General features: G+C 36.4%; 13 protein-coding genes across 13 annotated transcripts; 7 read left to right on the forward strand and 6 right to left on the reverse strand.

Moving 5' to 3' along the window:
• Nucleotides 1-110: 110 nt before the first annotated feature.
• YAR1 (Yar1p) lies at nucleotides 111-692 on the forward strand (the record flags this gene model as incomplete). Its single annotated transcript, XM_446840.1, has 1 exon — nucleotides 111-692. The coding sequence occupies one exon, from the start codon at nucleotides 111-113 to the stop codon at nucleotides 690-692; it is 582 nt and encodes a 193-aa protein (XP_446840.1).
• A 350-nt stretch (nucleotides 693-1,042) lies between these two features.
• SUI3 (translation initiation factor eIF2 subunit beta) lies at nucleotides 1,043-1,789 on the forward strand (the record flags this gene model as incomplete). Its single annotated transcript, XM_446841.1, has 1 exon — nucleotides 1,043-1,789. One exon carries the CDS (start codon nucleotides 1,043-1,045, stop codon nucleotides 1,787-1,789), a length of 747 nt encoding a protein of 248 aa, XP_446841.1.
• Nucleotides 1,790-2,459: 670 nt separating this feature from the next.
• ENV7 (putative serine/threonine protein kinase ENV7) lies at nucleotides 2,460-3,659 on the reverse strand (the record flags this gene model as incomplete). The annotated part of the gene is made up of 1 exon (XM_446842.1): nucleotides 2,460-3,659. One exon carries the CDS (start codon nucleotides 3,657-3,659, stop codon nucleotides 2,460-2,462), a length of 1,200 nt encoding a protein of 399 aa, XP_446842.1.
• Nucleotides 3,660-3,949: 290 nt separating this feature from the next.
• Nucleotides 3,950-5,380, forward strand: RVB2 (RuvB family ATP-dependent DNA helicase reptin; the record flags this gene model as incomplete). The annotated part of the gene is made up of 1 exon (XM_446843.1): nucleotides 3,950-5,380. One exon carries the CDS (start codon nucleotides 3,950-3,952, stop codon nucleotides 5,378-5,380), a length of 1,431 nt encoding a protein of 476 aa, XP_446843.1.
• A 364-nt stretch (nucleotides 5,381-5,744) lies between these two features.
• On the forward strand, nucleotides 5,745-6,779 carry RNH202 (Rnh202p; the record flags this gene model as incomplete). Its single annotated transcript, XM_446844.1, has 1 exon — nucleotides 5,745-6,779. One exon carries the CDS (start codon nucleotides 5,745-5,747, stop codon nucleotides 6,777-6,779), a length of 1,035 nt encoding a protein of 344 aa, XP_446844.1.
• Nucleotides 6,780-6,949: 170 nt separating this feature from the next.
• Nucleotides 6,950-8,035, reverse strand: MRX10 (Mrx10p; the record flags this gene model as incomplete). Its single annotated transcript, XM_446845.1, has 1 exon — nucleotides 6,950-8,035. The coding sequence occupies one exon, from the start codon at nucleotides 8,033-8,035 to the stop codon at nucleotides 6,950-6,952; it is 1,086 nt and encodes a 361-aa protein (XP_446845.1).
• A 706-nt stretch (nucleotides 8,036-8,741) lies between these two features.
• On the reverse strand, nucleotides 8,742-9,662 carry NSE3 (Smc5-Smc6 complex subunit NSE3; the record flags this gene model as incomplete). Its single annotated transcript, XM_446846.1, has 1 exon — nucleotides 8,742-9,662. The coding sequence occupies one exon, from the start codon at nucleotides 9,660-9,662 to the stop codon at nucleotides 8,742-8,744; it is 921 nt and encodes a 306-aa protein (XP_446846.1).
• Nucleotides 9,663-10,249: 587 nt separating this feature from the next.
• Nucleotides 10,250-11,137, reverse strand: INM2 (inositol monophosphate 1-phosphatase INM2; the record flags this gene model as incomplete). Its single annotated transcript, XM_446847.1, has 1 exon — nucleotides 10,250-11,137. The coding sequence occupies one exon, from the start codon at nucleotides 11,135-11,137 to the stop codon at nucleotides 10,250-10,252; it is 888 nt and encodes a 295-aa protein (XP_446847.1).
• A 400-nt stretch (nucleotides 11,138-11,537) lies between these two features.
• On the forward strand, nucleotides 11,538-11,900 carry MGP12 (Mgp12p; the record flags this gene model as incomplete). The annotated part of the gene is made up of 1 exon (XM_446848.2): nucleotides 11,538-11,900. The coding sequence occupies one exon, from the start codon at nucleotides 11,538-11,540 to the stop codon at nucleotides 11,898-11,900; it is 363 nt and encodes a 120-aa protein (XP_446848.2).
• Nucleotides 11,901-12,099: 199 nt separating this feature from the next.
• ZIP1 (Zip1p) lies at nucleotides 12,100-14,740 on the reverse strand (the record flags this gene model as incomplete). The annotated part of the gene is made up of 2 exons (XM_002999502.1): nucleotides 12,100-13,492; nucleotides 13,671-14,740. 2 exons carry the CDS (start codon nucleotides 14,738-14,740, stop codon nucleotides 12,100-12,102), a joined length of 2,463 nt encoding a protein of 820 aa, XP_002999548.1.
• Nucleotides 14,741-16,554: 1,814 nt separating this feature from the next.
• On the forward strand, nucleotides 16,555-17,448 carry DPP1 (bifunctional diacylglycerol diphosphate phosphatase/phosphatidate phosphatase; the record flags this gene model as incomplete). The annotated part of the gene is made up of 1 exon (XM_446849.1): nucleotides 16,555-17,448. One exon carries the CDS (start codon nucleotides 16,555-16,557, stop codon nucleotides 17,446-17,448), a length of 894 nt encoding a protein of 297 aa, XP_446849.1.
• A 1,293-nt stretch (nucleotides 17,449-18,741) lies between these two features.
• GCN2 (serine/threonine-protein kinase GCN2) lies at nucleotides 18,742-23,688 on the forward strand (the record flags this gene model as incomplete). Its single annotated transcript, XM_446850.1, has 1 exon — nucleotides 18,742-23,688. The coding sequence occupies one exon, from the start codon at nucleotides 18,742-18,744 to the stop codon at nucleotides 23,686-23,688; it is 4,947 nt and encodes a 1,648-aa protein (XP_446850.1).
• A 271-nt stretch (nucleotides 23,689-23,959) lies between these two features.
• On the reverse strand, nucleotides 23,960-25,138 carry RTT103 (Rtt103p; the record flags this gene model as incomplete). Its single annotated transcript, XM_446851.1, has 1 exon — nucleotides 23,960-25,138. One exon carries the CDS (start codon nucleotides 25,136-25,138, stop codon nucleotides 23,960-23,962), a length of 1,179 nt encoding a protein of 392 aa, XP_446851.1.
• Between the last annotated feature and the right edge of the window lie 450 nt (nucleotides 25,139-25,588).

A 25,588-nucleotide genomic window follows, 5' to 3' on the forward strand; every position in this document is an offset into this window, starting at 1 on the left:
GTGGTATTGTATTGCGATCTGGAAGAGGTATAAGGTACCAGGTACAGGAGTCAAAGTACAAGAGACAAGGTACAAAAGACAAAAGACAAGAGACAAGAGACAAGATAAAGATGTCGTTGCATGAAAAGCCGCTAGAGCAGGAGGACCAGGACGCCGTTATTCTCGATGCCAGGGCTGGTGATCTGGAGTCGCTGCAGGAGATATTCACTACGCTGATACATCCGAAGCTGTTGGCTACGTGTGTGAGCTCTGACAACGGGTCTACTGCGCTGCACATGGCAGCTGCGAACGGGCACTTGGAAGTGGTGAAGTACATAATGGAGCAGGTGAAGCAGAGTGCGGATGCTGGCGCTGTGGGGCGGTATGTGAACCTGCAGAACAAGACCGGGAACACGGCGCTGCACTGGGCTACGCTGAACGGCAAGCTGGATGTTGTTCAGTACCTGTGTGACGAGTGCGATGCCGACCCGTTTGTGAAGAACGAGTTCGGACACGACCCGATCTTTGAAGCGGAGAACAACGGCAAGGAGGAAGTGGAGAACTACTTCTTGAAGAAGTTTGACGTGGAGCCCGAGTCTGAGTCTGAGTCTGAGGACGACGTCAAAGTATCCCACGGTACAGAGATCGAGCAAGTCACCAAGGAGGCCACAGAAGTGCTCGCCAAGCAGACAGAGTCGCTGCAACTGGAGTAGACACAAGAGATATCTAAAGACATCTAACATAGGATCAAATAGCAAAGTAGATAGGATCAAATAGCATATACAATCACATGGGATATCACGCAGCTCACTACACTCTGGGCAATTGGTGAAAGCTTCGAGTTGGGAGAAAAGAGCATTGCCTGCGGGTGTTTCAGTGGCACCAAGGCGAATGACAAAAAATTTTTTTGCAAAAAAATTTTGGAAAAAAAAAAGTTGAAAAAAGTGAAGCTGCGGGCGTTTCAGTACTGATGGGATAATAAAGAAGAGAAGATATTTAGCAATAGTAGTTGCAAAGGTAGTTGCTTGGAACCATAGAAGTGAGCTAAGCGAGCCTAAGCGAGATGAGTGATATTGAAGTGAAGAAGGTTGTTGACGATCCATTTGCCGGGTTGAAGAAGAAGAAGAAGAAGAGCAAGAGCGTGAAGGAGGAGGAAGTTGGAGCTGACGAGGTTACTGAGGCGCTTAGTGAGCTTACTTTGAAGAAGAAGAAGAAGAAGTCGAAGGAGGTTACTGATGAGTTTGAGAAGGAGCTGGCCAAGGCCGGTCTTACAGGCGAGAGCAATAGCAAGGAGTCTTCGGTGGGCCAGGAGTCCTCTATACAGCAGAACGTCGGTCTGCCATACCCTGAGTTGCTGTCCAGGTTTTTCAATATTCTAAGGGAGAACAACCCAGAGTTGGCTGGCGACAGAAGCGGTCCTAAGTTCAGAATCCCTCCTCCAGTCTGTTTGCGTGACGGTAAGAAGACTATTTTCTCTAACATCGAAGAAATCTCCGAAAAGCTGCAGAGATCCACAGAGCACTTGATCCAGTACCTGTTTGCTGAATTGGGTACTTCTGGTTCCGTCGACGGTCAAAAGAGACTGGTCATCAAGGGTAAGTTCCAGTCCAAGCAGATGGAAAACGTGCTAAGAAGATACATTCTGGAATACGTGACATGTAAGACTTGTAAGAGTATCAACACAGAGCTAAAGAAGGAACAATCCAACAGATTGTTCTTCATGGTTTGTAAGAGTTGTGGTTCCACCAGATCCGTCTCTTCCATTAAGACAGGTTTCCAAGCCACTGTCGGTAAGAGAAGAAAGATGTAAAATTGCTAGACTGATTCACCATTTTTAATAATAGAAAAAAAAACAACGAAAAGAACGATTTCATCAATAAAACATCATTAATCAGACGTGCAAATCACCAAAATCAGTTAATGGAGACAAAAGGAATAAAGATTATAGTAACTTGAATTTGTTCCGCATCTTTCACATTTACCACAAGCAATTACTAAAAGAAAAAAAAGACTAAAACTCGTGGTTATATGAAGATACCCTTCTACTAATGAAATACTGAAGATGTAACTCTCATATAATTTCATGAAGTTTTACTTAAGAAACATGACAAAAGATAACTCAGGAGAAGCATGGGAAATGGGGTACTTGTCGTATAGTTCCTCAATTACTTAATGGTAATCCGCAACTATTCGAATTTGCATAAAAATATACCTTTCCACTTCCTTTCTTGAAATCTCCGTTATCTTATTATCATATCCTATATATACAAACTGCTTTCATAACTCTCATATATGTAATTTAATCATCCATATTTTCAGTTAAAGTAATTATTCCATCAAAATCTAGTATGCATTGCGTAAAACGAGTACGGACGGTATGCTTGATAACTAACCATAAAAAACAGACTATGACATTAGACCAGCTATGTATTTAAACCGTATATGTGTTAGAATATGTTAAACTCCTCCTTTAGTAATGACTAACTTTGCAATTGCTGCAAGTTGTTGAGTACAATGCTAACAGATGGCCTTTCAGAAGGATCCACTTGCAGACATGATCTTATAATATCCAATATGCTATCAGAGTAACGCGATTGTGAAGGGAAACTGAACTTGCCGGTGGATATAGCATATTTTATCGACGCACCATATAATTGCTCTTCTCTTTCAAAAGGGTTCATACCAAACAAAAGTGCATAACAGATACAACCGAATGACCAAACATCTACTTTCGTGCTCAATTTCGAGTTGGTCTTAAGGTCTAGAAACTCGGGCGCCATATAGCTATTAAAATTATCATCTACCCATTCTCTTAATCGATTTAACTGCTTCGCAGTTTTGATTTCAACATCAGCCTTCGAACAAGAACCCAATTCTGAAATAATTGGTAACCCATTCGAGGAGAATATAATATTCGATGGAGATAACATCTTATGACTGTAGGAAACAGGCACAACTGAAGTAGTAGATATAGAGTCCAGTTCAAGAAGATGTTCATCCATGGACAAACCTGCTTCATCCGTGTAAGAAGCAGAAATCTTATCCCTGTCATCTCCCAAGTTATCTGATAAATTGAAGTCCGTGTTTACGTTATCGGAAGCCCCTTCATCAACTCCTGTCGTCAATGTCCTTACCCCTCTAGGGGCACTGCTAGAATCATGCAAGCACAGCAAACCGCGAGCGATACCACACATTATGCGAATGCATTCACTTTCAGAGACAAATGTGCCATCCAGTATTCTGTCGTCGATCGAGTCCTGCAGCGAACCCAATGGGTAGTGTGGAAACACTATATATATCGTCTTTGCTCCGTCCAGTTCTTGTATCACCTGTGAGTCAACGCTAGATACCACGTATGGGCTTTGGAATCTTTTATAGTTGTCTATCTCCCGCATAGCATCGGAGACATTGCTAATATTCCCGATGGGACACCGTATCCGCTTAAGAGTGTACGTATTCACACTCTCATATCCATCGTCATCGTCCCCACTTGCAGCAGCACTTAACAGAGGCATGCCATCTTCTAGCCGTACCAGATACAGGAAGGACATGTCATCCTCCTTCAGCAACCTCACTATCGAATACTTCCGTCCATTAACCAGCAAAAAAGTGTTAGAGAAATCGGGGCAAAACCCGCAGCACAGCACAGACAGCGGCCCGCTTAACCATTGCCACAGCATCACTTCCACTTCTCGTCTACCATTAAACAATCACCTAGGCCACAGACAGTGCTTATTACTCCCAATAGCCAGTAACTCCTTCTTTTGAGTAACTTGGTGAGAATTTCGAGATGAGCTTGCGGCCCAAAGCCCTTAAAATATTGCAAACTACGATTTCTTGAAAAATTTCAAAAAGAGAGCTGAGAGCTCCATTAAGAAGTACAAATTACATAGAAGGTGTAACTAGCAGTGAATTGTTGTTAGTGTTAAGCTCCAGTAACAGCGTAAGCGTAACTATAGCAGCAAAAGCAATGTCTATTCAAACCAGCGATCCTAACGACCCGAACGGGTCCCTGAAGTCGCTTTCATTGATTGCAGCACACTCACACATCACAGGTCTTGGTCTGGATGACAACTTACAGCCCCGTGCCTCTTCTGAGGGAATGGTTGGCCAATTACAGGCCAGAAGAGCCGCCGGTGTTATATTGAGGATGATTCAGAATGGCTCCATTGCTGGGAGAGCAATCCTAGTCGCGGGCCCACCTTCCACTGGTAAGACTGCGCTCGCTATGGGTCTATCGCAGTCTCTGGGTAAAGATGTGCCATTCACAGCTATTACTGGTTCTGAGATATTTTCCTTGGAGTTGAGCAAGACTGAGGCGTTGACACAGGCCTTCAGAAAGTCCATTGGTATCAAGATCAAGGAAGAGACAGAGTTGATTGAGGGTGAAGTTGTCGAAATTCAAATAGACAGATCTATAACCGGGGGTCACAAGCAAGGTAAGCTGACCATCAAGACGACAGACATGGAGACTATCTATGAACTAGGTAATAAGATGATTGATGGACTCACCAAGGAGAAGGTTCTAGCTGGTGATGTGATCTCTATAGACAAAGCCAGTGGTAAGATCACTAAACTGGGAAGATCATTTGCAAGATCAAGAGATTACGATGCAATGGGCTACGATACAAAATTCGTTCAATGCCCAGAAGGTGAGCTACAAAAGAGAAAGACTGTGGTACATACAGTTTCCTTACATGAAATTGATGTTATCAACAGCAGAACACAAGGTTTCCTAGCTTTATTTACTGGTGATACAGGTGAAATCAGATCAGAAGTTAGAGATCAAATCAACACGAAAGTTGCCGAGTGGAAGGAAGAAGGCAAAGCAGAGATTGTTCCAGGTGTTCTGTTCATCGATGAAGTCCACATGCTTGACATTGAATGTTTCTCATTTATTAACAGAGCCCTTGAAGACGAGTTTGCTCCAATCATAATGATGGCTACCAACAGAGGTATTTCCAAGACAAGAGGAACTAACTACAAGTCTCCACATGGTCTACCACTTGATCTACTAGATAGGTCAATTATAATAACCACTTCCAATTATAACGAGGAGGAAATCAAGACGATTTTGACCATTAGAGCACAAGAAGAAGAAGTGGAACTTTCACCAGATGCACTTGACCTGCTAACCAAGACAGGAGGTGAAACCAGTCTACGTTACAGCAGCAACCTGATATCGGTTGCTCAACAGATAGCTTTAAAGAGAAAGAGCAACACCGTCGAAGTTGCTGATGTTAAGAAGGCATATCTACTTTTCTTGGACAGCTCACGTTCTGTGAAGTTTGTTCAAGAAAACCAAGATCAATATATTGATGATAATGGTAAAGTTATCATCTCTACTAGTGGGGAAATGACACAACCAGCGGATGGTGAGGCGATGGACACTACCGAATAGAATAAACAGCGCCCTATTCCCACCGAATATATATTAAAACTTATGTAAATGAAAGGTTTACAGTTGTATGTAAAAAAGAGAAGATGCATGCTAATTAAAAAAAGCATATGAAACAAATTAAATAAATGAAACCAAAATACACGTATCAAGAAGCTACAGTTAATTTGGTCTATATTCTTATTTGTTAGAACTTTACATTATATGCATCAGTTTTCGCGTCATGCGTCACGTAATACAATAATATGCTATTTAGCGATGAGGTGAGACCGAATGGTAGAAATAGTACCTTCATGAAGACCATAAGCTGGCTTGAAGCAACCTTAAGATTGAAGTTATATTAGGACATAAAGTATCAACGATAAGGATGACAATTGAAGATGAGCAGAAGAGGGTAGGTATCGAAGGTATCTGTTTGTTACCAAGTGAGATCAAACTGCTGAGTGAAGCATATTTCTTTGAATTGCCAGCATCTTCAAACAACGAATCCAGCTCCACAACCAAACTACTAAAATATGGAACGGAAATATATCAAGTCACTGACTATTGCTTTGGTAAAGGTAGGAAATACGAGAAAGTTAAGGATGAGATCAACGACCGTTATCATTACGACGAAGAAGGCAAACCTTTGAGGTCTGCTATACATGTTAATTCAGAGGACAAGACAAATTATACAGTCCTACCCAACGCAAATATAAAATATTTCTCAAAGTATGATTTGACCTATAACTTGATCGGTTTCAAATTCAAGGACTGCGTTACTGGAAAAGAATCGGAATACTTTAAGCCAACACATAAGGAAACTACAAAGAAGGATGATGATAGATATTTAACACTACGTGACCATCAAGATATGTTGATTGATAATGGGCATGCAAACTGGAGCCAAATACCTTCACCTACACTAGAACATTGCTTGTCAAATATCTCCGACCAAATAGAAGAAGCCGGAGACAAATATTATAAGATAACGCTTGACAAAATTCTAAATTACCTAAAACTCAAGATAGTTAATATTGTGGAGAACTTTCCAAACAGTATTTCTGTACCGCCAAGCTTAGATAAAAACGATTTGAATGCTTTCAAAATTTTTATCGCTTCAAATATTCTAGTCTCTCTTGTACCAAAAATAATATTTGTTTCTTTACAGGACGACGACATCCCAATAGAAAAATATGACATTTCTGTTAAGCAGGCTTTCCATGACATAGAAGTATTCTATAAGACTTCGACAGACAAAGATGCTGAACAAAAGATACTGCTTGAAGCTGCCACAAACGTTGGTATGCCAGGCGACTCTGGTCCCAGGCAAATGGATAAAAAACCCAAAAAGGTTGTACCCAAAAAGCCAAAGGTTGCTGTCGGAAGAGGTGCTATAGACGGTTTTTTTAAGAAGAAGTAAACATAAATATTGTTACAGGCATATATTACATGTGTTTAATTATAGCGGCTATTTACATAATTCAGGAATGACCTTTATATAACATGCTCTTTTACCAAACTAGAATATAAAAAATTATATTGATAGTTTTTTACAGTGCAATAACATAAACAAGTATATTGTCCCATTTGTCAATCAACTTCTACTCGTTTCGTGCTCTCTTGATTGCTCTTGTAGAAATGAAATAATTCAAATATGACCTCAAAAGTGATCAGATATATTATTATCCACTCTAGGAAAGAGCTATTACGCTCATTAAGTAGGGACAAGATAGCCCTACATTCATCAGTTGAATAGTCAAGCTTGCTGTTTAGAATATTGATACGGGGACTAATATCCAAATAACGGGAGACGTCTTTGAATATAATTTCAAGCTCCGGCTCACTCCAATATAAATCTGGTGTCTCAATTAATTCGGAATATAAATTCAATCTTCCTCTTATTAAAAATAATCGACCGATAGACTTCAGAGCATCAGACTCTTTTACCTTAAGTTTGATACCCGTAGAAATCTTCTCTGTTATTATTCTAGTGTTTGATATGTGTCTCTCCATAGCATTTTCTAGTACTGCCAGTGCAGTACTTCTAGACAATCCGCTAGAAAAGGCAGCTTTATCCAAAATACCCTCAGACTTCTCAATTGAGTTGATCAAGATTACATCTCCAATCAACCTACTATTTATCTTCGGCTCAGATTGAATGCCAGAATGTGAACGAAGATTTTCCAAGTCCTCAGCTGATTCAATTTCGATATAATCCATATCTTCTGTTTCATATTCTTCAACCTCCAGTTTATTTACAATAGCTTCAGATATCAAAGGCACTATCTCTATAAGTGCAGTTCTTTCATCAACACCCCAACATACCACTGATCCTGTTTGTCCCAAAATCATTATCGTGCCATCAATACCATTTGTTCTATAATTAAAAGACACAATCTCTCCCGGTATGAGGTTGGACGGCTGAAACCCGTTAATATTCAATATCTCTAAGCATTTTCCTAAGTCATACCTCTCACCTGTGGTAACAGTTGTACAGGGCTTTATCACTAAGGTCTTCAATATCGAGCTCTCAAACTTATCATCCTCAGATTCAGTGTCCACAGCATTAACCTTCTTACTCCTAGGCACAAAACTTCTCCTTAAGTAACGGGTTGGATTTGCAATACCTTTAGTAAACTTTGTAGTCTTCACTCCATAGCTGTCTATATTCGTCATATCTTTTTTCCTGTCATATCCCTCATTAAACAAACTGGTACTACTATGAATGAATCTCCGGATACTCGTACCATGTTTCCAATGTATTCGACATATTAACCCACTCGAGTTCTTACATTGAAGTCTACCAATCATTTGATTATTATCTGTGGCCTAATAGATGAAGGTAACAAAGTTGACTGGCGTATGAGATCAGTAACTAGCGATTTAATAAGCTATTGATTAACATAATAATGGGAAGCTTAAGTAATCCAAATATTCAAAACCCTAATGTAAGAGCTCTTTCTGCATTAACTTACCGATCGGAGTGATGAGATGCCCAATTCGTGGCATATGTTATCTATAAATCATATACTTTAGTTATATTGTTTGATTTGTAAATTATTGTTACACAATATATGGATACAAATGGGGGTCCCCATTATCATAAAATGCTCGTTTATTTCTGGGAAGTCTTGAATTTGTTATATAGCCTTCTCTAGATTAATTTTGAACTCGAGAAAGAATGATCCTAAAACCTTGAAGTGTCAGGAGACGCATGTCTCTTGATAGGGTGTAGCCTGGATACTTATCATTGTAATATATCAAAACTTAGCATACTACGTATCCAAACATCAATTTTATCGACTGAAAAACATAATGATCACTTAACCAAGAAACGATAACATATTTTTCAAACCCTATTGCGTTCATTAAATAAACATCTTCAGCTATAGCTATCAGCCAAGGCTCTCTTTACGTCTCTTTTCAACCTTTCCTCCTTTGTCACATCAATATCCATTATTTCCTTCACAAGAAGTACCACAGAATCGAAGTCAAACTCGTATTTTGTCCTTCTACCAATATGGTACGTGGTAATAACATTCCCTGTCTCTGTATTTTGATCTCTTTTATCTATATATTGTTGATTTACAAATATCCTTAAGACTGAATCAATTGACATATCAAGCAAAGGTATAGGGTTGTTCTCTGAAATGCCAAATTTTTTTAACTCTTCATAAAGGTCTCTTTCTAAAAGATTATTCTTTGAAAATAGTATTATGCAAAGCATAACTGATAATATACCTTTCAATACTAAATTGTCCTTAATTTCATAGTCGCTGCTTAGTGTTGCATTTATCTGGGACTGTGGTATGATATTCTCTCCATCTGAATTGTAATCTTCATTTTCTCCCAATTCTTTTGAAAGAAATGTTTCATAGGCCTCTTTGGCTAATTCAATTTTAAAGTTTTCTACTGCAGTGATAGGTTTCAACTTATTTCGTAACACAAAATAGTTAATATCGCTGGATTTTATCGATTTTGTACTATCTGCTATAGCAATTGGCGTTGATCTACCTGATTGATCAGCTTGGCTCGTTGTTTTATTTGTACTCACTCCAATTAACTCAAAACCGTAAGTATCATCTAGTATTTGATTCACCTTTAACAAAACATCCGACATAGGACATCGTACCACATTTTCATTACTGGCATATTGCTTTATAGCCTTTTGAAGTTTTGCACGCCCCAACACCGAATTACCTTGTTCAGTGCTCGATAGAATAAAACCTACCAAACGATACGCCACATTATCTAGCTTAGAATTTATCTCAGGGCTCTGTTCACTTGAGTATTCCTCATCCATGTTAAAAGTATAGTCCGTTCACAGAATCATACGTTAAACCCAATGAAAGCTTAAAATCTCGAATCAAATCGCTTGCTCCACATCATATACTACATAAAACTAATTAGAAAGCGTACAAAACCAATAAAATGAGTAGTAATATTTGAATGCAACTTTCAAGTAATTCATAACTAACCGTCTATGCTCATCGCTGACTTCAAAGAACTAACTTTGTAAACTTTAACGAAATTGTTCGATTGGAATATTATATGACTTGTCAAGAATATGATAATTGTAGTACACTAAGCTTACAATTGAATATAAGGAATATACAATCCGGAGACGTCATAGATTCACTCCCCACTTATTTAAATACAACAATCATTGATTTATTCACAGTGTAGAGGTGGGCATGACATGTTGGTATCATGAATTTTGGCTCTTTCATTCTAATATAGTGTACCTTCGATGTATCCAGCACTGCCAACGAGTACAGTAAGTGAGATGCATGTACAGTAGAATTATTTATATATCATTAAAATTTTCATACATTTGATGAACAACTCAATTAGTGCGATAGTTATGATCTTCATTAAATGTCATAATATTCAATATTTCAAAGCACCTTCAACAAACCCCCAAAAATCCTGTATAAATTTTTCCTGCTCATCATCATCAACAAGACCACCACGAACAGCAAGGTATGACCTATTGTTAATTGGTATATTCCATTGACCGGGATTACCACCTACAATTTTACCACCTGCTTCATTCAAAATACACCACCCTGCGCAAACATCCCATGCCCAACATCCGCCTTCCCAATATGCATCCATGTACCCTATTGAGACGTAGCAAATATTCATTGCTGCACTTCCCAAACTTCTGAAACCATGAATGAATGCACCTCTATCACTTAATAATTTGCGATAAGTATCAAATTTCTTTGTAAAGTTGGTGCCTTTTCCGTCTTCCCTTTCACTTCCACCCTCCAAACCGATTATGGATTTCTTCAGGGATAGCGTTCTTTTCTCAATATTAATGGGCTCATCATTTAGATAAGCACCATTTCCCAAAGATGCATGAAATAGTTGATTAAGGTGTGGGTTATAAACACAGCCAATCACCGGTTTACCACCTTGCGCGACACCAATCGAGGTACAACTAAAAGGAAACCCATGTATAAAGTTTGTAGTGCCATCAATAGGATCGACAATAAACGTAGGATCTTCAAGATCAAAACGTTCGTCCTTTGATAAACTTTCTTCACCAATAAACTTAATTTCTGGGTAGTTTTCTTCAGCAAATTTTCGAATAAGTGTCTCGACTTTTTTATCTACCACGGTAACTAGATCGACATCATTAACCTTCTCGTCGTAAGAATCAAATTTGGTTCCGCTAGCATTTTTCAAAATTGGACCAATGTCGGTTTTGAGAAACTCAATTAAATGTTGCTCGATTTTACGCAACTCCTCTCCGGTTAATTTTTTAGCCATTCTGGTTGTAGGCGATTATCTTGTATATGTGTGAGATGCGAAAAAGACAAAATAAAGGCTAACAAATTATCAATAGTACGTCTCTCAATATCTTAGTATAACGAATTCTAGTTATAAAGAAGTTTAGTTATTTTATAACTGACGCGATGTCATAGTGAAGTTTGAATCTTCAATCAATAGTCAATCTCCCTTTTTTTTTCTTTTTTTTTTATTTTTCACATGGACAAATGATTCAAGATTTCAAGAAATTCAATAATTTGCGGAGAGAGAGAAACAGCTCTAGGAGTCATAAGAAACTGGAAATTTGCAAGTTGACACATGCGAAACAAAATGTCAGTAGTGTATGATTTGGTTATTACCCTATTGAACTATCAAAACAAGTTATATTATCGAAAAGATCATGTTGCGCTTACTTCCGATGCGGTCTTGTTTACCGAGAAGACTAATTCAAACAGCTACTACAGGGGTTAGTAAAGGTGGTGTCAAATTAACATTATTCTCAAAACCACAATGTGGACTATGTGAAGAAGCAAAAGAAATTATAGAAGATGTACTGGAAAGTGATGCCATACCCAAGCACAATATATCGATGAATATTGTCAACATTAATCAACTTAATAATAAAAAATGGTGGGATCTGTATTGCTTCGACATACCTGTTTTGCATATTGAAAAAGACAATGACAAAGAGAGTTTATTTAAGATGATGCATCGTATCGATGAGGATGTTCTAGTTGATAAAATTCAAACCTATCTAAAATAGGAATACTTTTATTAGATGATGACAGCTGTTTCTTGCATAGTATTTTGCCTAATCGAGATAGTAATTTTCTGCTTTCTTGACCTCATTCCATGAAGATATCGAGGACTCAACAATATTACTGTATCATAACCAAAGCTGCTCATAGGCCTGAATAAGAGAATTTTGAAGGTTATATCTGTAAATAAAATAATTCAAAATTTCATGTTTTCTTTCTGCGCTTGAAATTGGTATTTTTGTCCCCATTGACATCTTCAATAAGGAATTTCTTCTTTGAAGTGTTTCGACCATTCTGTTTATCTCCAATTGTCTTTTCCAAATTAGAATTTACCTTTACTTTTGAGTTAGCAGCTAATTTTGGAAATGCTATTGATGAAACACTCTCAAAATCACTAGCCGAATTTGAATAAGACAGATCAAACACATCATCTAATATATCTTCATCATCCTGTTTATGAGTGTTTTCTTTTATAATTGAGGAAGGCCTTTGGTGTTTCTTTTGAAGTAAGTCATCTTTTTTGACTTCTTCCAAATTCCTAGCGTTTGAATTAGAATCATTTCGATATCCATTTATAGGATTTTTATCGGCCGATGCCACCTTTTTCTTTTCTTTATTATTGACCATGCACTTCGATGCCATCTCTTTTAGTTTACCCTCGATTTCAAGCTTTTCTGAGACCAAATCTTGATTTTCTGCTTTCAACTGTATCCGCTCTTGCTTTAGAACTTTAAGTTCTCTTTCAATCGAAGTTGTACATTTTTCAGATTCCTTTAAAACAGTTCTTAAATTTCTAGTCTCTTCTTCTAATTCTAACTTATTCGCTGCCAATTGCACCATCTCAACATTTACACTTTGCAACTGCTTATTTATTTTATCGAAATTTGCAACTTTTTTGTACAACTCATCTTCTACTCGTTTTCTATCATCGTCAATACTATCAATTTTGGTTTTTAGTTCGTCCTTTTCTTTTATTAGTACCTTGAGGATCTCACTCTGAGAACCTAGCTTACTCTCGTAGTTTACTTTTTGTAGATTGTTAATTTCGTTTAGTCTTGAAATTTCTGCAACTTTCACACTCAGCTCCTCTTTCAATTTAAAAACATCTGCAGTAGAGTTCTTGAGCGTCTCGTTCTTACTTTTTAACTCAACTTTAAGGCTCTCAATTTCGTTCCTTTGGGAGGTTAAAAGTTGCTCAAGTCTTTTTTCAGAGTGTTGATTGTTCTCCACATCGTTTTCTAGTTTTATGTTATATTTTTCCAGAGCAAGAATTTTATCCTTTAGTTTTTTAGTCACATCGACCTCGGAACAGTATTCTTTCAGAGATGAATCAATGCTTTCTAACTTTGAGCTAAAGTTTTGTTCATGTTTTTCTAGCAACTTTAAAAGTTGAGAATTTTCAGATTTTAATGAATTTTCAAAACTGTTAAATCTTTTATCAATATTATCTATTGATGCAATTGCATTCTTGCTATTTGAACTAATAATATCATTTATTTGATTCGCATTGTTTTCAATAAATGAGCTCAAAGAATTAAAAATATTTGTAATGTTATTTTCAAGAGAAAGCTCAAGGGCATTATTATTTCTATAACTTCTAATTTTATTTTACATCATTATAAATGACTACCAAACAAGATTATCTTTCATGCTATTTGCAGTCAAAATGAAATAAAAATAGTTAAACAAAATTTGTTAGTAGAGCAACTTCTTTGGTTATATCCTCTCCTAAGAAAAGGGAAGAAAAGATAAAATGAAATATTAATATAACATACTCTTGGATTTTAACTAGAATATCTGAAGACTTTGATTCTACGAAGCTCTGCATTTTTGTCAATGCTATATCTAGACGCTGAAGTAACTTCTTCAAGTTATTAGTTGATACTTGCTTAAACAACTCATCCATCAAATTCTGCTGATTGGTTATGTTTTTGTCCAGGTAATGAACCAAATCATTATTTTTATTCTCAATTGTCTGATTTATCTTATTGCTTTTAATTTTTTCCTCACTCAGTAAACCAGAGCATTCATCTAATTCTTTTTTTAGAAAATCAATTTCAGAAGATTTTTGCATCAAATCATTTTTCATAACATCCAGAATATTTTTACCTTCATTCAATTTTGATTTTAGGGACTCTATTTCAATTTGACTTTTATCTAATTTTGATTTCTGTTCTTCTTGGAATGTAACGAACTCTTTCAACGATTTCTCATTTTGGATCTTCTGATGTGAAAGAACAGATAATTTTTCATTTAGAGACTCAAATAAAGATTTATATTCATTGATTTTTTTGCCAGTTTTCTGATTAGTTTCTTCAAAATCGTTCAACATTTTTTTCAATCTTTCATTTTCTCGTTGCTCTTTGAGCAACTGTGACTTAAGATTGGAGCATATCTTTTGTGTGTTTGTGAATGCTTCAAGCAAGACATCGTTTGAGTTTTCTGTTATTAGCGGTTGCATAATATTTTCGTTTTTGCTTTCTTTTACTTGTGTGAAATTAGGTCGTAGTTCTTGCTGAGTTTGATTATGACTTTGATCTTGAACAGGGGCCAACTGTTCTTTATCATCAATTATTCTAATCTCTGTTATTTGCAATTCATCGTTAGGTTTCTGAAAACTATTTCCCACGTCGTCGTTTACAACTGTATTCTCACTGTATTCTGTTTCTATAATCTTGTTTATGTACTCATCCATGACTATTGAGGAGTCCTCAGAGGCCGCCACTTCTGGCTTAGAATTTTCATTATTGTAATCTGTCGCATCAGATACCGTCCTCAACTTATTTTGAAATATATTCGATCTGTTCTTAAATGGCAGGTTAATATTATCTCGGAAAAACGACATGCTCAAAGATTTTGAAGAAAATTAGAGTTAAAAAAAAGACCTAAAATCAGGACAAAAATGAAACTCTATTTTGTGTTTATTTAAATAATGCCAAAATCGAAATAGTAGGGAAAAATCAACCCTTTTTTCACTCTAGAAATTACGTACAAAAATTAGTAAGAAGGATAAACTTCCTTTGCTTAATCCCAAGTGGTATTTATACTTTTTTTTTTAATTTTGGGAAAATTCCCATTTGCCGCCCAGCCACCCCCTGAATTTCCAAAAAGGGAAATCCAGTCTTTAGAGACAGATATAGAATTTAGTAATAGCGGCTATTTATATTACGTAATACTTAGAATTGCAGTAGCATCACCCAGATCTTGAAGGAAAAAAGAAAGTTTGGCAGGAAACGGTAAAATGCTAATGCTAAACTCGCACTTTTACTAAGCCATGACACACACACACACACTGAAGCATAGGTAGTATAAAAACCTTAAATGACATCAGCCACATTCTGCTGTGGTTTACTGGCTACCAGGTAAGTGATTTACGTTAATAATTTTAAAGTAAAGTGGTACTACCCTATTGAACACACCGCATGTACCACACCTCAATCTCTCAGCAGTGTATTTCCGAAGGCCAGTTAATGCATCAGCTCCATCGAACTCATATATATGTCGCCGTACGTGGAATTCAATGCATAGCTGTCGAGTGTGGCGGTTATTATGCCTTTTTCACTGGCTATTCTATGAATGAAAGTATGTAGTTCTAAAGGAAAATATCTGACCCATGCGCCCTGAATAACCTGTCTCTACCTCAATAATTGGCCTAAATCCCAAAGAAAGGTATACAACAACCTGAATGTTGTAACAATGTACATCTACCGGAAAGAATTGCTCAAAAATAGTTGATTAAGGCAAGTCACCAATCTATGCCAACTATATATACACATAAGAATCGCAAAACGGAAACAACAGAGTTGTAAATACAGAATCAACTGCCATAAATAAAATGATATGCCTTCAATTTTATCAATGTCATTAGTAGAAAACGGTCCCCTCCCCACCCAAAGAACAAATAGCTACTACCATTTTAGTCCTATAACACCACCTGTAAATACAGAGAATATATGAACTAGGTTTTATATATTTCTGTACAACTCTTTTAGTTTTTTTTTTTGCGCTGTTAGGTAGTACTAGAAAACCTACAATATGAAAATCATGCTCTACAGTTATCCACAGAATATATCCCTTCACCACATCTTGTTGCAGTCATCCTAATATTTAACTGTATAAAGTTACTCTAACCCTTTTCGTTAACCAGTTGGGTTTCTGGTTTAGTTTCTCTATACTTCGGAATACATTTTAGCAGCTCTGAAAGATCCCAAAGTAAAAAAAATAAATGGGTATAAAATTGTTTAGCTTCAAAAATATGAAGGAGACGTTTTGATAACACTCATCCTGTTATTCCATGACAGAGCTGTACCCTAATATTAGTTGTCATGCATTTAGTGCCTCTTGCATAACCTTGCATTCCTTATTTTCTTCATTCAAATTACGCTTGATAAACTCCCTGAAATTTCCCCGTAGAAGTCCTAAAGAAAGAAAAAAACAAAAGAAAATTAAACTTAGAAGACAACAAAGGTAGTCACACAGCTCATCGAAGTATAAAAAGACAGAAGATTTCAAAATTGGGTGATTGAGTCAGGTTAAATTCAATTTTCGATATTTTTGCTACTAAAACAAATACATCAACACTACAAAGCTTTTTAAATTTATCGTTAGTGCCCACTGATCAGTATAATTTATTGGACTGTCGACATTATATACAAAGAGATGAACATTGACAGATTGACATTTGGGCTAGCACGTGGGGAACGTGAGAGCAATAGTCGCCTAGAGAGGTTGGCCACCACTACATCTTCAAAATGGCGTATACAGGACGTATGCCTGCTATTGATAATTATGGTAGTCAATTATCCGGTGTATTACCAGGAACCTTTTCAAAGGCAGTTTTCCCTGGATGACAGAACCATTTCCCATCCATATGCGGAGGTAGAAAGAGTTAATGATGTGATGTTATTCATATACAGCTTTATTGTTCCTGCTTTATCGATATTCGTGGTTTGGCTTCTTTTTGCCGACCCTAGACATAGATACTACCTAATATATGTTTCGATGCTGGGTTTGATATTTGCTTGGTTTAGTTGTAGCCTGTTCACAAACTTCATTAAGAATTGGATTGGAAGACTGAGACCTGACTTCTTGGCTAGATGCCAACCAAGATCAGATCTACCAACCGATAGGTACTACACTATCGATGAGGTTTGTACCACTGAAAATTACGATGTATTGCTAGATGGTTTCAGGACTACACCTTCTGGCCACTCAAGTGAAAGTTTTGCTGGCCTGGGCTACCTATATTACTGGCTTTGTGGTCAACTCCTTACAGAAAAGAAGTACGTAGGTCTATGGAGAAAGACGTTAGCCTTAGTACCTCTATTAATAGCCTCTCTAATTGCTCTATCCCGTACTCAGGATTACAGACACCATTTTATTGATGTGATCATCGGGTCGATCTTGGGGATGGTTTTTGCACACTTTACTTACAGACGCTATTTCCCATCAATTACTGACGAGCTACCGTTCAAGCCTTTGCTCGATGATTCAACAGTTGGCACCGACTTGTATTCTAGCGCAAACGAAGAAGTCTCTTTACCAACAGTATAATATTTCTGTTATTCTCAATCACGTCTTTAAGACCTCTGAATTTTTTATTTCTTTTTATTTCAAATGCAAGCTGTTACACTAGCAATTGTGAGAAACACCTAATGACTCCTATACTTCTTTTAATATCTTCTCTATGTTCAATTGTTTTCTTTTGGTCGTTCTTTTTTGTTATGTGACTTTAGTATATATGAATTTCCTATTTGCTTACAGGATTTTAGATTTCTGACGTTACCACTTCGATTTTATTTTTTTTCTTTTTTTTCTGTTATGCTTATACCACTTACATTTTTTAACAGTCTAATACTTCTCACTGTATACTTAAATTACCGCTACCTTAATATTAAATGTGTTGATATTCAAATAAAATCACTCATTCTTGTTGAAGCTTGTCGGGAACGGCAAGTGAATTATAACATTTGAATAAAATATTTTTGTAAAGAGGGAACTAGAATTTAATTATGTAAATTACTGTTGGCACTAAAATTTAGCCGATACTTTCTACCCAACCATCTGTAGTTTTTCAAGCTTTTGCTGGCCACAGAACTCATAAATACAATCATGTGATTTGCTCTTATTATTGATAATTGAATTTAAAAAGTGCTTCTTGACAGTTCTTTCCCAAACAGAGTGGATCTGTACACTGAAATCTGAGGGGTGCTAATCCCAATCTTACCAAAAAAAAAGGGTTCTAAACCTATCTCTCTAGGCTACTTTCTGAGAAAGATCACCTATCTGAGAGTTAATGAATTGCACATTCAAATGGAAAGCGTTGGTGTCACAATTAACGGAAAACATCAAATTTGGAATTTAGCCATAATAACAACAGCTCATCTCCTGGTTGTAATGTGTCATAGCTAGTTGTTGTTGAGTTTGTGCTAAGAAAGTTTATACCATAGGCATCTGAATATAATACCTATATGTACCAATGTTGATAAGGTACTCAAAAAAAATATCACTTCAATTAAAGAGCTATCAAAATACTTATACACAGCTATATTAATATAGTACTCAAACCTAATTTAGCTATTAGCAAAATACCCAATTGATATACCTTACTGTTCTGCCGAATCACAAGAAACAACTTTTGAACACTAGAAGACGAGAATTTTAGACATCTTACAGAAAATAGTTTATTCCACCATAGATATTTCAATTGATTCATGCCCATTCACTTAAACCTGATATTGATACCCTATAAATACTTTAATCTGAGCATTGTCATAGTATCTTGAAAAAAAAAAAAATTATAAAAAGAAACCATTGCATCAAGACTTACTCTACTTATAACTCAAGATGTCCAGAAGCTATCTGTCATTGGATGAATACTATGAAATTCAATGCAATGAGTTGGAAGCGATAAAATCGATATATATGGATGACTTTGAAGATCGCACCAGGAAGAAATCAAAATGGGACAAGCAACCTCAAATACAGTTTGATATTAGTCTCCGATCTATGGATAAAGATCCTGAAGAGTTATCACTCGTAGTCCATTTTGCCATGACACCAATGTATCCACATACTGCACCAGAAATATCCTTCGGTGAACGATCAAATGTCACAGATACCCAGATTAAGGTACTAGAAAACAGGCTGAAGGAGATATTTAAAGAATTGAAAGGTCAAGAAATGGTCTTTGAGATAACATCGTATATACAAGAGAAATTAGATGAATTCCAAAACAATGTCACTACATCATCTTTAGAAGATGAGCGTTTACAAAGGATAAAAGAGGAAGAAGAGAAGATGATAAGAGAAGAAGAAGAAAGAAAACGCCGGATAGAGGAAAAGAAAATCAATGAACAAAAACGTATCGATGAAATTGTGCAGAAAGAGTTAGCTAAGAGACAAGACGATGAGGATGACGAGAAAATATTCCAACATAAAAGCCAGGTAAATCTCATGCCGCCCCAGGACTGGATATCATCAGGTGAGGCTATATTATTCCCTAAGGTAATGAAGGCAAAACTACCAAATAATACACAATTCAAATTTTGTGCTGTTGTAGCTCCAAAGCAGATTTTTCTGCAAAATGACATTTTATCGTTTGCCAATCAGTATCTAGTGAAACCATACGTACCGTCTGATTCTCCATTAGCTGATGTTTTAATGTCATCAGAAATGATGCAAAACTTCTATTTTTTGTTAACCGAAATTCACTTGAAAAATCCATATTTCAATACAAGTAATGGTAAAAAAGAGATAGCAAATTTAGAGAAAGAGCTTGAATCACTTTTGAAAGTGCAGCATGATAACGTCTTGAGAGTATTTTCATTTACAGTTGAAAGGATGGGGAAAAACCATTCGAGTTTTTTTTGGAAGATAAGGATATTGACAGAATATTCCCCTGCATATTCAGTTGGCGAGATTGTTCAATCTGTCAACTTTGTGAACTTAGCAACTGCTAGAGTTTGGATAATTCGACTGCTGGAAGGTCTAGAATCCTTACACAAGGCTGGTATACCTCACAGATGCATATCTTTAGAGACCGTATTGTTACTGAAAGATACCGACTTGGGTAATACAGTACCAAAACTTACCCATCCTTCATATGCTTACATCATAATTAATATGCTATCAAGATATCCTAATAAAGATGATAACAATATAGAATTACCTGAATTTGCTTGGCCAGCACCTGAGCTAAGTAAAAATCCATCTATGAAGCCGACGAGGATGACGGACATTTGGCAAATGGGTGTCATTTTTCTTCAGATGATTAATGGTATCGAATCTGTAGTGGACTTTTCTACGCCGTCTGACTTTCTTGAAGCATACGCCATGGATGAGAGCTTACACGATGTTCTATCAAAAATGCTTAATAATGATCCCAAGAAAAGATTGGGCACACTGGAACTCCTTCCTATGAAATTTTTCAGAACCAACATTGATTCCTCAGCTAACAAATTGTTCATTCACACAGAAAAATCATTCCAAAACTTTCAAAATATGGGCTCATCATATGAGACTAAAGATAGAACACTTTCAAGTAGTAGTATGAGAAGAAGATCTTTCAATGTTGGATCAAGATTTTCTTCTGTCAATCCATCTACTAAGTCTAGATATGCCACCGATTTTGAAGAAATTGCTGTTCTTGGTAAAGGTGCCTTTGGTCAAGTTGTTAAAGCCAGAAATGCGCTTGATAGTAGATATTATGCCATTAAGAAAATTAGACACTCTGAAGAAAAATTATCGAGCATCCTTAGTGAAGTAATGTTGCTTGCTAGTTTAAATCATCAGTATGTTGTACGTTACTATGCTGCCTGGCTGGAGGAAGATATTGTCGATAACGACGTTTTTGAATCAAGTGATGATGAGTCTTATTCAGATGAAAGTTCCGAAATATCCAAGGATGACCTATTGTTATCTAGCGGTTTTACCAGCAGATTGTCCACAAAAGATTTGGACGAGAGTAATTTTGATTTCATTTCTAATTCTGGCTATCCCGATATAGTTTTTGAAAATAGTGGTGATGATAACTCTAAAAATGAATCAGATGAATCGAATGAATCAGACGAAACGGATTCTGATTTTTCGGATGCTGAAAGTGCTAGCAATGGCATTGAATTTGTTAGAGAAGATTCCATGAAGAAAACTAAGAAGCGGAGTACTCTCTTTATTCAAATGGAATACTGTGAAAATCGCACCTTATATGATTTAATACATAATGAAGGTCTCAATAAAGAGAGAGATGAATATTGGAGACTATTCAGACAAATACTAGAGGCCTTAAGTTACATACATTCCCAAGGTATCATTCACAGAGATCTTAAACCTATGAACATTTTCATTGACGAATCTCGTAATGTTAAGATTGGTGACTTTGGGCTGGCAAAGAATGTACATAAATCATTGGATGCCTTGAAATTGGACTCTCAGATGTCTACAGGAAGTGTAGATGATTTGACTTCAGCAATCGGCACTGCACTATATGTTGCAACGGAAGTACTAACCGGAAAAGGAAACTATAATGAAAAAATAGATATGTACTCCTTGGGTATCATCTTTTTTGAAATGATATATCCATTTAGTACAGGTATGGAAAGAGTCAATATTTTAAAGGATTTAAGATCATCTAATGTAAAGTTTCCAAATGATTTCGATAACAATAGAATGAAAACAGAAAAGAAAATCATAACCTTGCTAGTCGATCATGACCCACAAAAAAGGCCTGGGGCAAAAACTCTTTTGAACAGTGGATGGCTACCAGCAAAACATGCTGATGAAGTAATCAAAGAAGCCTTAAAAAGTCTATCTAACCCTTCTTCTCCTTGGCAACAGCAAGTGAGAGAAACACTATTTGACCAGCCATACAGTTTAACAAATGACATACTATATGATAATAACAAGCAAGTTACTACAAAGTTTGCTCAAATTTTACGTGCTAGAATGACGGAAGAAGTAGTCAAAATATTTAGAAAACATGGTGGTGTTGAGAATAATGGTCCTCCACGAATATTCCCTAAAGCGCCAATATATGGAACTCAAAATGTGTATGAGGTTTTAGATCTGGGCGGTACAGTTTTGCAACTTCAATATGATTTAACATATCCCATGGCTCGATACCTTTCGAAAACAACCAGTACAATAAACAAACAATATCGGATGCAATATGTCTATCGTCCACCTGAAAATTCAAAATCAAGTTTAGAGCCCAGAAGATTTGGTGAAATTGATTTCGACATTATTTCTACTTCTTCATCTGAGTCATCGTTCTATGATGCCGAAAGCATAAAAATCATAGATGAAATATTGACTGTGTTCCCAGTGTATGAAAAGACTAACACTTTATTTGTAGTTAATCACGCTGACATATTGGATAATGTATTTAACTTCCTAAACATCGATAAAGCGCAAAGGCCAGTTGTTTCACGACTACTCTCTCAGATAGGTTTTGCAAAGTCTTTCAGGGAGATAAAAGCGGAACTGAAATCTCAATTGAATATTGCATCAACTGCCTTGAATGATCTCGAAATGTTTGATTTTAAATTGGATTTCGAGGGCGCTAAGAAGAGGCTGCAAAAACTAATGATTGACAGTCCTTACTTGAGGAAAATTGAGGAATCTTTAAATCATATTTCAAAAGTCTTAAACTATCTGAAACCTTTGGAGGTTACAAGAAATATTGTTCTTTCCCCACTCTCAAACTACAATAGTGCATTTTACAAAGGTGGTATAATGTTTCAATCAATATATGATGATGGTTCATCACGTAACCTGATTGCTGCAGGGGGTAGATACGATAATCTAATATCATACTTTGCAAGACCATCCGGTAGAAAATCTAGCACTGCATTTAGGGCAGTTGGATTTAATCTTGCCTGGGAAACAATATTTGGGATAGCGCAAAGTTATTTCAAACTAGCTTCCAAAAATAGAACTAAAAAGAGGAAGGAATTTCTAAAAGATGTTAGTATTGACTGGAAACCTAGTCGCTGTGATGTCCTTGTATCCAGCTTCTCGAACAGTATTTTTGATACAATTGGAGTAAATATTCTAAACCAACTATGGAAAAATGGAATCAAGGCCGACTTTTTGAGAAACTGTTATACAGTCGATGATGTCGTAAGTGGCGCCCAGCAAGATGGAGTTGACTGGATTGTCTTAATTAAGCAACAATCCTACACTGTAAACAGTCAAAAAAGAAAGTACAAACCATTAAAGGTGAAACATCTGGGCAGTGATATTGATGTTGATGTAACATTGGAAGAATTTCTCGTCTTGTACAGGCAAGAGACGACCCGCAAGTTAGGAGTTGAAAATCAATTACTGGCTTCTGAGAAATATGAGGAAACCAAAAGATGGGATGATGGTAGCAGTGCAGGAAGCAGTCAGGAGGATGATAATGATGAGCCTCTTAATGGGAATGCTAATAGGAAGATTACTTACGTTCCGAACATGGCTACTCGTTCAAAGAAAGCCAGTAAAAGAGAAAAATGGGTCTATGAAGATGGTGCGAGACATGCATCTCAGGCAATCATAAATGATTTATCAAATGCACCTATAATCGCAGTCGATGCATTAAGGGATGAGGCGATGGATATTATTGCGATCACCTCTCTTGCACAAAAAGATGAATGGCTACGGAAGGTTTTTGGATCGGGCAATAACTCTACTCCTAGAAGTTTTGCTACAAGTATTTACAATAATTTATCGAAGGAAGCATCAAAGGGGCACAAATGGGCTATTCTATACTGCCATAAGAACAATAAATCCTGTGTTGTCGATCTACAGAGATAAGCATTTGTTTATTATTACTTCCTCATAAGATATTTTCTTGTAAAAAGACATTATATTGTTATTATTTTGCACTTAAATTAAGATTCTTACTACATAATATTCAATTATCTTTCTCTTATCCGAATATTTTTAATATATTTATATATATCATGTAAGTTCAAATTTAACTGCGTGTTTATGTTTAGCAGTTATTAGTATTATTATTTATATAATTTGCTTTTTACATAGTAGGCCTACTTCGTCGTTATCCAAACAAATAGAATAAGATAATCTAGTTTGCCAATTTACTTAGTAAATCTTGAATATTTGAGGTTATATTTCCTCCAGTATCTTCACCATTGTTTTCAGAATTCTTCTCAGCTTCATCTAATTCATTCTTTTCCGTTTCTCCCACATTCTCTTCATTTTCAATTGCTTTCATTTTTTTTGAAGAGTCATTCTCATTTAAGTTATCATCAGGAGAACGTTTCCTGTCATTTAAATCACTTAATTGTTTCTCTTCTTTCTCATCCGAGCTCGATTCACTACTGTCACTTGCATCAGAATCATCATCACTACTACTATCATTTGCATTACTCCCAGATGTGTATGTCGGTAGAACGTTGTCTTCTGGGATTTGTTGAATTTTAGCTGGGTTTTTTGACATTAGCGAGAAGTTTATTTCTGTTAGCATAGTCTGGCTAGCTTCATATTGTTTTTTCTCTGCGTTTAAGACAGATTGAATAATATCAATCGCCTTTTGTCTAGTGTCCATACTTTTTTGTACAGCATCGACGGCTAAGTTAGCTATTTTTGAAACAGTATTGTAATTGTCCTCATATACATGACTCGATGGATCCAATTCGCTGGCAGAATTATCAAATCTCGTCTTTAGCGAAACAGCATTCTGTTGTAGTTTTCGCAACTCCTTGTGTAACATTGCATATTGCTCTATTGTATCCGGTAGTTCTAGCGACAACTTTGTGCGATCCTTATCAATCGAACCAGACCTACTTGAGCTTGTTTTCTTGTCTTTACCAGATTCTAAGTCTAACTTAGCCGTTTTATTAATCTCTAAAATGGAATTTCTTAGCTTTTGTAGGATATCTTTGGGAAAAATTCCACGATCATACCATATATCAACGACCCTTTTAGCCTTCTTCTGCATCTCTGGATGCAACTGTGGATAAACATTTTTGATAACCTCGTAGACAACATTGCTGAAGGCTTTCTGGAAGTGGTCTATCTTTTGGCTTTTGGCCTGTTGGACAACGTGATTTAATAAATATATCCCTAACAGCTTCCTCCTTGCCTTAACGGAATCCTTTAGCATATAATCTTTCCAGGTATTTGCAACGTTATCAGCCTCTCGGTACTGTGATAGCAGCCATTTGGACGCACTATTGATAGATTCCTGGCTGTCTTCCAAAGTCCCTAGTTTACCAATGAATTGACTGGCAGAAAATGACATCTTCTTTATATTAAGTTCCACAAAGCAGCACAAACTAATAAAAAAAACAAACTTTAAGGCTTCTCACAACCAATAACTACCTATCCTAAAGAATACACTTTGAACTCTGAAGAACTACTCTATCCTCAATTGAAAAGTCTAGAGTGGTCGGAAACGTTAATTTGAAGAATCGCAAGTAACCCCGGCTTCTACCAAAATTTCAATATTCTACTCAGATTTGCAGTCGACAAGTTTAATTGAACTGCTAATGTCGAGTTACTCCACCCTGATGCTAAAACTATTTATATCTTGCAAAATTAAAGGGAAGTTCCTTCAATTTGGGTGAAAAATTTCGGAATTTTGATTTAGCAAAAAATAAAAGTTGCGATGAGCTAGAGAATGCCAGATGCATATGCTCGTAATTACTTCAGGTTAATCAAGCGAAGATTTATTCCCATACCATTACAGAAT

The sequence above is a fragment of the Nakaseomyces glabratus genome, chromosome H (genome assembly GCF_010111755.1).
Source record: "Nakaseomyces glabratus chromosome H, complete sequence".
Classification (NCBI taxonomy): domain Eukaryota; kingdom Fungi; phylum Ascomycota; class Saccharomycetes; order Saccharomycetales; family Saccharomycetaceae; genus Nakaseomyces; species Nakaseomyces glabratus.